The sequence below is a fragment of the Crinia signifera genome, chromosome 5 (assembly GCF_055691185.1).
Source record: "Crinia signifera chromosome 5, ASM5569118v1, whole genome shotgun sequence".
NCBI classification, from domain to species: Eukaryota; Metazoa; Chordata; class Amphibia; order Anura; family Myobatrachidae; genus Crinia; species Crinia signifera.
The window spans coordinates 107,948,872-107,960,889 of record NC_139221.1 but is presented as its reverse complement, the minus strand read 5'-3'; the positions used below and the strand labels follow the sequence as shown (position 1 = coordinate 107,960,889).

General features: G+C 43.4%; 1 protein-coding gene across 6 annotated transcripts in view; it reads right to left on the bottom strand.

The window, feature by feature from the left end:
- KIAA0319 (KIAA0319 ortholog) overlaps positions 1-12,018 on the bottom strand; it is a 40,863-nt gene that overhangs the window by 28,465 nt on the left and 380 nt on the right. For 4 of the 6 annotated variants that reach the window (XM_083187830.1, XM_083187829.1, XM_083187828.1 and 1 more), the window contains exons 2-6: positions 7,072-7,181; positions 5,400-6,127; positions 4,498-4,684; positions 3,918-4,016; positions 480-577 (exon numbers count right to left, since the gene is read on the bottom strand). In XM_083187830.1, the coding sequence (XP_083043956.1) occupies positions 480-577; positions 3,918-4,016; positions 4,498-4,684; positions 5,400-6,127; positions 7,072-7,138 (1,179 nt within the window). In that variant the 5' untranslated portion in view covers positions 7,139-7,181. Of the gene's footprint in view, positions 1-479; positions 578-3,917; positions 4,017-4,497; positions 4,685-5,399; positions 6,128-7,071; positions 7,182-12,018 lie in introns of those variants that run through there. The other 2 variants (XM_083187831.1, XM_083187832.1) reach the window with 1 other exon arrangement.

The window sequence follows — 12,018 nt, the reverse complement described above, 5'->3', positions numbered from 1 at the left end:
TGGTTGCAGGGGTTCCGATAGAATGGGGCGCACTCTGGCAGAAGGGCGGAGCATGGCGATTCTACCGCCAGGAGCCCGCTTTAATGAGAGCGGCTCCGTCTGTATATCACACTTTAACCCTTGCAATATTTGAACGTTTCACTAGCAATTATAAGTGTAATAAATGGCACACTCCAATATATAAACAGCAAGACCAATTTGTGCATATTGTCTACAAGAGTTTAATATAGTTTTGCCGTTACAGTACTAAAGACTGGGTATAGCTGACTGGCAGAGAGGAGTGAAAATGAAAAGAGAACACAATTGACAAAACATTTCCCAAGCTGAATGTGGCTATTAGTGTTCTGCTCGGAAAGAGTTTTATAAATGATCGCAAAACATGATAGTTGGGGTATTCCCTCGTTTAGAGTAACATGCTAGGTTAATAAAAATCAATAGAAAACAACAAAGGTAGAAAGAGAAGAGGAAAGCTCACTTACCTCTGACAGTACCGGAGACCTTGTGTTTTTCATTTGCAATTCACCCTGGAAATCTGACGGCTGCTTTATCATCTCCCACTCAATCGTATACGGCGTGTCTGTAAGTGACCGGTCATTACATCATGGAACCAGTGTACCGTAAACACATATACTTTTCAATTAACTGGATACAGTTGCCAGGTCGACACTATAAAGGTCGACATGGGAAATAGGTTGACATTGCTAAGGTCGACAGAGTTGGAAGGTCAACACAAGCATTAAGTCGACAATGAAAAGGTCAACAATCAAAAGGTTGACATGAGTGTTTCTGAGCCAACTTGTGCCGACAGGCGGTATTTCATACACTACATAGAAACATAGAATTTGACGGCAGATAAGAACCACTTGGCCCATCTAGTCTGCCCATTTTTTGAAACATGTTACCTCAGACCATATTTGATCCTTATTTTTTTGTAAGGATATCAATATGCTTATCCCAAGCATGTTTAAATTGTTCTACTGTATTTGCCTCTACCACCTCTGATGGGAGGCTATTCCACTTATCTACTACTCTTTCTGTGAAAAAATTCTTCCTCACATTTCCCCTGAACCGTCCTCCCTCTAGTTTCAGTGCATGTCCTCGTGTTCTGTTGCTCCTCTTCCTGTGAAGAATGTCTCCCACCTGGACCTTGTTAAAGCCCTTGATATATTTGAAAGTTTCTATCATGTCCCCCTTTCCCTTCTCTGCTCTAAAGTATACATATTAAGATCTTTTAGTCTTTCCTGGTACGTTTTGTGATGTAGGCCATGCACCATTTTAGTTGCTCTTCTTTGTACAGTCTCTAATGTATTTATATCCTTCTGGAGATATGGCCTCCAGAACTGAACACAATACTCTAGGTGAGGTCGTACCAATGACCTATACAGTGGCATTATTACTTCTTTCTTTCTACTGCTGATACCTCTCCCTATGCAACCAAGTATCTGACTTGCCTTCTTCATTGCTTTGTTACATTGCCTACCTGCTTTTAAGTCCCCTGAAATAGTGACACCTAGATCCCTCTCTTCCTCAGTAGTTTCCATTATAGTGCAATTTATACTATATTGAGTCTTTGGATTTCTGAGACCCAAGTGCATGATTTTGCATTTTTTGGCATTAAACTGTAGTTGCCATTCTCTTGACCATTTCTCTAATCTACCTAGATCCTCAATCATTTGTTTTACCCCTCCTGGTGTGTCTACCCTGTTGCATACCTTTGTGTCATCTGCAAAAAGGCACATTTTACCCTCAATTCCATTTGCAATATCACCAATAAAGATATTAAAAAGCACCGGTCCAAGTACAGATCCCTGGGGTACTCCACTTGTAACCTTTCCCTCCTTTGACTGTACTCCGTTTACTACAACTCTCTGTTTTCTGTCCTGCAACCACGCTCTTATCCATTCAACTAACTTAGAATCCAATCCCAAGCTTTCAAGTTTATTTAACAGTCTGCGATGTGGGACAGTGTCAAAAGCTTTACTAAAGTCTAGATAAGCTACATCTACAGCCCCACCTTGATCTATTACTTTAGTCACCCAGTCAAAAAAAGTCAATAAGATTTGTTTGACATGATCTTCCCCCAGTAAACCCATGCTGTTTTGGATCCCGTAAATTGCTGGTTTTGAGATATTCTACAACTCTTTGTTTTAAGAGTGTTTCCATCAATTTCCCTACTACTGATGTAAGGTTTACTGGTCGATAGTTGCTTACCTCTTCCTTGCTTCCACTTTTGTGCAGTGGGACTACATTCGCGGTTTTCCAGTCCTCTGGGATTACTCCAGTAGCTAGTGACTGGTTGAATAATTCTGTTATTGGTTTTACCAGCTCCCCTTTAAGCTCTTTTAGTATCCTTGGAAGTATCCCATCTGGCCCCATTGATTTATACACTTTCAGTTTTGAGAGTTCTGTGAGGACTTTCTCCTCTGTAAATGTACTTGTCTCTCCCTCAGTTTTCTGACTATACTTGCAACTTAACTGTGGCACCTTCCCCTCTCTTTCATCAGTGAATACTGAGCAGAAATAATTATTAATATTATCTGCTATTACATTGTCCCCCTCAAGAAAACTTCCACTCTCTGTCTTCAGTCTAATTATTCCACTTTTTGTTTTTCTCCTTTCACTTATATACCTAAAAAAGTTTTCCCCCCTTTACCCACTGACTGGGCCATTTTTTCTTCAGCCTGTGCTTTTGCACATCTGATTACCTTCTTAACCTCCTTCTGTCTAACAAGATACACCTCTTTGTCCTCATTCTTCTGTGTCTGCTTAAATTTTATAAAGGCCAACTTTTTTGCTTTCACAATACTTGCTACTTCTTTTGCAAACCACAATGGCTTTCTTTTTCTTGTGTTTTTCCTAACTCTTTTGACACAAAGTTCTGTTGCTTTTAGAATTGCACTTTTTAATTTTTCCCACTTATCCTGCACTCCTTCCAAGTTCTTCCACTCTGCCACAGAATCCCTTACAGAGTTTCCCATCTCTACAAAATCAGCCTTCCTAAAATCTAACACCTTTGTTTTTGTGTGCGATGAGTCAGTCTCTGTCTTTATTTTGAACCATACTGCTTGATGGTCACTGGATCCCAGATTTTCACCCACATTTATGTCAGATATTCTGTCACCATTTGTAAGTATTAAGTCTAATATTGCGTCCTTACGAGTGGGCTCCCTCACCAATTGCTGGAGGGATGCTCCTTGCAAGGAATTCAGCATGTCCCTACTTCTGGTGGAACTTGCAACAGGCAGCTCCCAGTTTACATCAGGTAGATTAAAGTCTCCCATGATTATCACCTCTCCTTTTAATGCCATTTTATTGATGTCCTGCAATAGGCTCTTGTCTAGTTCCTCTTCCTGATCTGGTGGTCTGTAGAAAACCCCTATATGAATAATCGCCTTCTCCCGTTTCTATGGTCACCCAAAGGGCCTCCGTTTTTTCTTCAATACTTTGTATTAAGGTATTAAGGTAGTCTTTATATATATATATATATATATATATATATTTTTTTTTACCTACCATCCGCTAGGGCATGAAGGGGGAATATAATAGTGTGCCCGCAGCTGTTCGCCATGCTAGGGAACATGGTACATTGATACGGTGTCCATGTCGACTTACGTCGAAATGCAGGACAAAAAAACTTGAAAAATGCACGTTGACCCTATGACCCGTAACCTTTAAAGTTACCCAGATTACATATGGAACATCAACATTCCCCCATCACCATCCCCACCACCACCAGTAGAGCAGCCATAGTTGCAGCACAGACACAGAGTCAGAATACCGGGGGTTGTCTGCATTGGTTTCTGATCACTGGAAGCCGCCACATTTGCGACCACTTTACCTGCGAATCAGAATCAGGCCCATAGCCACTGTTTAATATGTTAATTATAAGTTTTTTGTATACAAATAACCTAAGTCACCTTCTTGTGCTTCAGGGTGCACATAGACGTCAAGTTGGACATCATGGGTCGGCAAAGTCACTTCAATGTTGCCTGCAGTAGACACTGTTACAGCTTGCTCTGCAATTCAAGTAATACACAAGAATTGTGATTTCCATAGCAAGACACCCACCCACAGGCACACACTCGCACACATATGCTTCCAAGGAGAGGAATGTTTCCCTTACACACCAACATTTTAACTGCCTTTAATCATATCAAAGATTAGTATACTGGCATTATCCTGGCACGGCTGCATTTTTCTAATCACTCCCACTAAATGGGCAGTCACAAACCCCAGGCATCTACTTTCTGACAATCACCTTGCAAACCAGTGGTTCTGAGGAAGTTGTTGAGTCACCTCAGGTGGGGAAATGCGTAAATCACAGCATTGCACCATCCTTATTGTCAATCGCATCGGAAGCTGCTGCTAAAGAACTCTGGAGAAAGCTGCATTCACATTGGATCAGCACCAGCAGCTGTGAGTCGTGGTACAGCGAGCACAAGCGACAAGTAAAGGTTCTACATATCATTTTATACAGTCCTGTGTTCTGTAACTTACTGGGCACTTGGGCAGAGATGGGTAACACATTGTTTGTAGCAGTGGGATTCAGTTGTTTAGTAATGGTATGTTCTGTGACTTCCTGATGTTCTGTTATCCAATGAAATGTATTGTTTTCAGTTTTCTCAGCTCCACCAGCCAATAGTTGTTTATCCACAGATAAGGAATTAGGCAAAAGAGTTGGACTCTACACATGTGATGATAAGACAGAGTTAATAAAAAAAAAAACATTTGAATTATTTCCACACTACTAGGTCTACTGTAATGAAATACTGAAAAAAGTTAATGCAAAATACATACAAAAATAGTTTTAGAAAACCTATAAATAATAATAGGATGGCCAAAAAATTGTTTAATGGAGAGAGTTAAAATGTATTAAATAAATGTCTAAAGAGAGGGGACATTGGAGCGGTCATTATTACAGTGGTAGAAATGCAAACAGTTCACTGAAGTATAAAATGTATCTAAAGGTGCAAAATAGTTACCACTGAAAAAAATAAGAATACTCCGTTACAGTATGTTAAAGAGGATACACCCCTGTAAATATGGTCTTCAAACCTGAAATCGCATCAATATTTGGGTGCAACCAAAACGGTGCATTGAAGGCCAGACTAAGGACCTTATTCTGGTCCACATGCAACACTGCAAGTTTCACAGTGTTGCATTGATTCCCATCAATCAGCGGACCTGTTCGTGGATCCAGCCATCGTATAAAAAATTTGGGTCGCATCAGACAAACAGAACTTAGGTGTATGGGGGCCATAACAACATTTAAACAATTATATAAATAAACAAAATTAGAGTGTGTAATGAAAACAATGTCGGAATATGAGCATATAGGCTTGATTATCTACCTACTATGTAAAGGAAATCAAATCCAGTAAATATAAAGATGAACATACCTCTCCTTGGTAATCCTGGTTGGTTATCCTTGTCCTTGCCAAAACAGTCTCTGCTTGTGTTATAGTAGGCGTTATATTAGCTCTTGATGATGTCTCAGAAACATTGGTCATAACCACATTACTCGGTGAGGACTCTTCTCTGGGATGTTCTGCTGCGTCATCATTGCGTCTGCCAACTTCTACAACAGTGGCATTCTTATCTACTTCTGGCAAAAGCCAACCAATATAGTCCAAGTCAGGTCTTACTTTGTCCTCGTCCTTAGCACTTAGATGAAGAAAATCCATTTGTGGGCCAATGTAGTCATCTGCATAGTCAGTCAGTTCCTCAAGGGCGGGGCTCTTGATTAGGGAAGATAATTCTTTAAGACTTTCCATATCATCTTTAGGGTCATTCTGATCTCCCAATAAATATTCTTGATTGGGGGCAAAGTTTTCGTAGAGTGGTAAGGGAATAAATCTTGGAGAAGCCCTTAAGACAAATGTTAGGTAAGACTGCATGCTGTCTAATTTTTGGGGTCGACAGCTCTCTTTATGCTGACAGTTCACAATGTAGCATTGCCTGCCCAACATCCAGGACAGATCACAGCCTGAGTGGTTACAACAGGCTGTAGTGCAGTCTGACATAGTTCTAGCGTTTGGCACTCTCATCAGGCGTGTCTTCTCCAGGTTGGGCGTTATAGCTGCATTAGTGAACGTGGCCCCCTCTCTGCACTGGTTGCACAGATATCCTGGAGATAACACAAGAAAAAATAACATATTTTGGAACAGCAATATGTGAGAAAAAGGACTACTGATTCAATTGAGGTCTCTAAATGACCATTATTTTTATCTGAATAAAGCAAGCATATAACGTCAATAATATGCAATAAATAAATTATTTCACTTTTTTTTTTAGAGATGAATCATAATGTGTCTGTGTGTATTCTATATGTCTCCTAATTTACTGTCCCCCTAATTCAGTACTTAGGGGCTAAGTGTTCAGGAACAAAGCAAAACAAATATAGCAAGAAACTAACTTGACAGCAAAGGTGGGTTGTGCAGGGGGCATGCATATTCATAGTTGGTGCAGGCCAGGGGTGTAACTAGATATTCGTAGGTCCCATAGCAAAGGTTTGTAAGGGCCCCCTATTTAGCAACTGATGGTGACAAATGTATGTAAAACATATTACTAAAGGCCCATACACACTGGGCGACTTTGAGCTGAAAGCCGCTCAAAACAGCCTGTTTGAGTGGCTTTCAGCTCAAATCCGCCCAGTGTGTATGCCCCAGCGATGAGCGCTGAACGCTGTTGCACACTCCCGCATCATTGCCGGGAAAGCCACTCATCTGCTGGTTATACCAGCAGATGAGCGGCGTTGAGGACGGCTTTGAATAGCTCTGCACTATGCAACGCTGTCCTCCCCCCTCCGTCGGCGCCAGGCAGGGGGAAAGCCGCTCAGTGCACTGAGCGGCTTTCCCCGCAGCGATGATTGACATCATCGCTGTCCATAGTCGCCCATTGTGTATGGACCTTTAGACAGTAAAGATGGGCCCCCTTCATCTCTGTTACACTGTTACTATGTATATTCTTTGTATGATACTGTCAACACTTTGGGGTGCCTTAAAATCAAATAAATAATAACAATAGACGTAGGGGGGGAAATATTCAGAATTGTGCTGAAATGACTCTTACCAGTAACAGTGCACAACCAGATGAACAAAGTGTGTAAACACAAAGTCATGATGTCATGTTCCGCCATTAAGTGAAGTCTTAAGTGAATGATATATATTCATGTAGGAAGCCTGTAGAAGACGGAACAAACAAAAAACATTCAACACAACCAAAGTAAGAAAAATAACATTTTACATTTTTCGTACACAGCAGTTGCTTCCAAACCTTCTTGAATCATGGCGCCCTAGAGTATCAGCATTTTTGCATTGCTAGGCCAGACGTTTCCTACTGAGAACTTCAGTAAACATCGTTGACCTAAGGGGAATATTCAGACCTGCTCACTAGGGTGCGTATATTCGAAGCCTAGTAAGCAGTTTAACGCTACCCCTGCGAACGCACCCCACCCCGCCGCCCAAATTGCTTACACATCCGCTCACATGCGTCCACACAGACTAATTCTTTTTTGGTACTCTTTACTTAGTGCGGCGGGCATCGCGGGTACATTAATGTATGGCCGCGACGCGACCGACGCGATGCCCGCGATTTCCCATTGAAACCAATGTTAAACAGGGAAATCGTGTCGGTCGCGTCGCGGCCGCACATAAATGCACCCGCGATGCCCGCGACGCGATGCTCACGATTTCCCATAGGGAACAATGTTAAAAGTCGCGATGGACCCGATTTTAGTGTTAAATGGCTCAATCAACCCGATTTGGCCATAGGAATCAATGTTAAATGGGCCACAGAGCCCATTAACCCTTAAATGTCCCCCCAAATTTTTAACGCCACCCCACGATCCACGCCAACCCGAAGCGTGGCGAGCGCAGCGAGCCCGCGAGGGGCGGCGGTACGCGTCCTCCGACCTTTTCATGCCCTACTATCCACGTCGGCGTGGTGTGAGAATATAATAGTGTGGCGAGCGCAGCGAGCCACCGAGCCCGAAGCGTGGCGAGCGCAGCGAGCCCCGCGAGGGGACGCGGATACCTTCACAGGTAGACGCGTCCCCTCGCGGGCTTCACAGGTGTCCGTGGCGACCCGGACACCTGTGAAGCCCGCGAGGGGACGCGTCTACCTGTGAAGGTATCCGCGTCCGCTCGCCACGCTTCGGGCTCGGTGGCTCGCTGCGCTCGCCACACTATTATATTCTCACACCACGCCGGTGTGGATAGTAGGGCATGAAAAGGTCGGAGGACGCGTACCGCCGCCCCTCGCGGGCTCGCTGCGCTCGCCACGCTTCGGGTTGGCGTGGATCGTGGGGTGGCGTTAAAAATTTGGGGGGACATTTAACGGTTCATTGGCCCTATTTGGGCTGTGTGGCCCATTTTACATTGATTTATATGCCAAAATCGGGTCCATTGAGGCATTTAAGTGTCAAATCGCGGTCAATCAGGCTTTTTAACATTGTTTCCTATGGGAAAATCGCGGTGATCGCGGTCATCGCGGGCATCGCGATCATCCAATTTTACCCGCGATGCCCGCGATTACCGCGATCACCGCGATTTTTACCCGCGATGACCACGATTTTGATCGGCGGCGCCGTTCTAAGTAAAGAGTACCTCTTTTTTTCCTCTGCTCACAGCTGAGAAGTAGCCCAGGACTTACGTTTTGGTTGCATTTGGTTTTATGAATTGGGGGCAGGCGCTGACATCATGTGACATCACCTGCCCCGAGCAGGCCTGGGAAATGCCTACATCCAAGGGGCCAACCCAGCATTTCTATGGGCGCGCCCACCATTTTTTTGGTGGGCACGCCCATAGCATGCACGGTGTTCACCCCAGAACGCCCCCTGGCTGCCCATCAATGTGTGAACACACTTACAAGTGGAAATCTCGCTACATGCGCAGACCCCCTCCATAAACAGAGGGGCTGAGTTCACTACTCAACGAGCAGGTCTGGATCGGCGCCTAAGTGCAGTACATGGTACATGATTACCTGTCACCCCTAAAACAGGCCATACAATAGGGTGACTTCTCCACCCGGATCCCCCCTTGAGCCACCCTGGACCTTCCTGGGTGGCAGGAGTGCATGCAATATATTGTATGTAGTCCTTTTGCATACTATATACTGCATGAGATCCCATCCAAGCCTGCCTGGCAGAGCTGTGATCCTGCAGATTGCATCTGGCTCCCAGGTTTCGGTACCGCGCATCCGGAGAGGAGTATCCACACCTCCAGGTATTGGGCTTCACACCTTCCACCCCAGCTTATGTTGTTTTAATATATAAAAAAATGTATGAATTGAATTGAAAGAGGATTCTCTCTTCCTTTCCAAATACCATACACCGGGGCAGATGTATCAAGACTGGAGAAGAGATAAACTGAAGATAACATGGAGATAAAGTGAAAGGAGATAAAGCACCAGCCAATGAACTGTGTTTGAAAATGACAGTTGGGAGTTGATTGGCTGGTGCTTTATCTCCTTTCACTTTATCTCCAGTTTATCTCTTCTCCAGGTTTAATACATCTGCCCCATTGGGAGTAAAATTGTTCAGTGAGGAGCTGCTGATGTCAGCCAAAGATACCTTTATATACACTTTCCTGCCATTTCATGAGTGAGTATGGTACAAGCCCATTACTGAGGACTTGTTTGTTAAGCACGTAGTGGAACCCGGATGCATGTAAAAGATACCTTTACGCACACGTCTTTGTACATATCAGTGTGAGTGAGGGTAGGCATAGTGGTATCCACCCCCATGTGTCTCAGTTGTTATTCTCAGGCAGTCTAGACATTGCTATTTTTGTTTTCTTTCATGTACCTCCTCATGATTACCATTCGGGTGTGACGGAATCCATTTTGAAAAAAAAAATGTTTTATGTAATCAGCTCTCCATCACCTATGGTCCAATTCATTTGACATTCTATTATTGGTGGGATTGTATGGTGATCAGAGGTGCCGAAGTATGATTGGCTGTGACAAGTACATAATTTCTTCTAGAAGGAATGTACTAAAAAAGGTAGAGCAAAGCTGGGTACACACTAGTAGATAAAACAAATGATTTTGGAACGACAAAATGTCCATATCATCCAGTGAACATACCCGCTTCTACATATCATTAGCAACATGCAGTATGAAAAAGGACATCACAAGCGAGGGCAGCATAGTCCCTGCCCCCGCTCCAGCACTTAGCGATGCCAGCATCTCGCTGTGCTATGCTATATTGTAGAAATAGGAAAACATTTTTTGGAGGCCATGGCCCATGATCAGAGGCGGTTTTAGATATCAAGGCACCCCTAGGCATACCAATATTGGCCACCCCCTCCCCCCCCATTTTTTTATTTTATCTTGCCCCCCCCCCCCCCACACACACACACACAGTATGTAATATAATTTGCCTCCCCTACCTTTAGTATAGAATAGAGGGCCTGATTATAGTTGACTAGGAAGCTTACAGAGTCCCAATGTGCCCGCCCTGCTGTAAAAACACCCCCTGTCGCCATATCCCCTTGCAACCATGCGAGAGGGGACGTGTTATGAAAACCCATCCCCTCGCATGTGCCCGCAGACGGAGAAATCATTTCGACCATCAAATGATTTCTCCTGGGTTTGCATATATAAGACAGTGGGAACTGACTTATATTTCTGGGCTCCGGGACGAAGACAGGGCATCAGCCACCTGCCCCGGCACACTGCATCACGGGCACATTTACATGGGAATGCCCATGAAACGCTGGGTGTTTCCATGTCGGAGCACCACCACAGCCCGCCCCCGTCCCACCCCCTGTGCGAGCGCCATGCTGATGGTGCAGGTCAGAGAGGGCATCCACACAGAATCCCTGCACATGCGCCTATCAGAATATGTGCAGGGTACAAATATCGGTTCCACGTGCGAACACGTGGGTGACCAATCAAATAAGAATCAGGGCTATAATGTACTTCCTCCTCCCTAATTTATAAAATGTGTCTCACCCTCCTTTAGTATAGAATACAGTGTGCCCGTCCCTTTACTGCTGTGCTATGCCCAGGAAGTGGCACCCCTAGGCACAAGATCATATTTCATCATTTTGATTATGTGCCTGCTGATTCCTGGTGAGCTCTACGCCAGCCTTCCAACAGGATGGACAGACACCACCATGGAAAAGGCTTTCACCATGGAATGGCCCCACGTGGGCCAACCAGGAAAAGCATCATGTGCGGCTACCAGACACGTGGGTTCACCCAGGATTTAGAGGTAAATTTACCAGAGTTTCTAAGAGAGGTGATGTTGCCAATAGCAACCAATCTTTCATTTTCTAGAATTGCATTTGGAATTGATGGCATAGACATCACATTAATCATGTATATTGTGCTGAGTGAGAAGAAAAGAAATGTCACAGTGTATATATAGTTACTTTCAAGAAACAGCATATTGAAGACAGAAACGTTATTATCAATACAATAAAACTTCTCAAAATATATGACTAATTTTATATAGAAATATCTTGCAATAACCATCGTTCGCATCTACACACCTATATGTGACGCCCCCTTAATGGCTTGATGGATATATATATATATATATATATATATATATATATATATATATAATTTTGGATATTATGTATTTCATACTAAATTCAAGTATTTAACATCTGTTTCTACAACCCCCAATCACAATCAAGACAGGTGCTGTAAAAGGAATGGCAGTATAGTAAAATAATTGTATTGCAATATACTTGTCATTTACTGAAAAAGCAGTAGTCATGGAAAATGGCTGGCTCTTTTATTTTAAAATCAATCATAAAACAATGGTGTGATTTCCCATTAGTAGTGATATTTCAATAGCACTGTTATCAGAATCGTCATTACAAACCACAAATGATTTCATATAATGTTCCTACAGATGATGAACTGACTGCTAAACAAACATACGTACATGCATTTTGCCAGCACTGATGGTGCAATATGTAGTAACAGATTCTAGCTGTAGAAACTAGAAACTCCCATGTGGTAGAGGATAATACACAAAGCATGATCTTGCAGTTTCTGGCC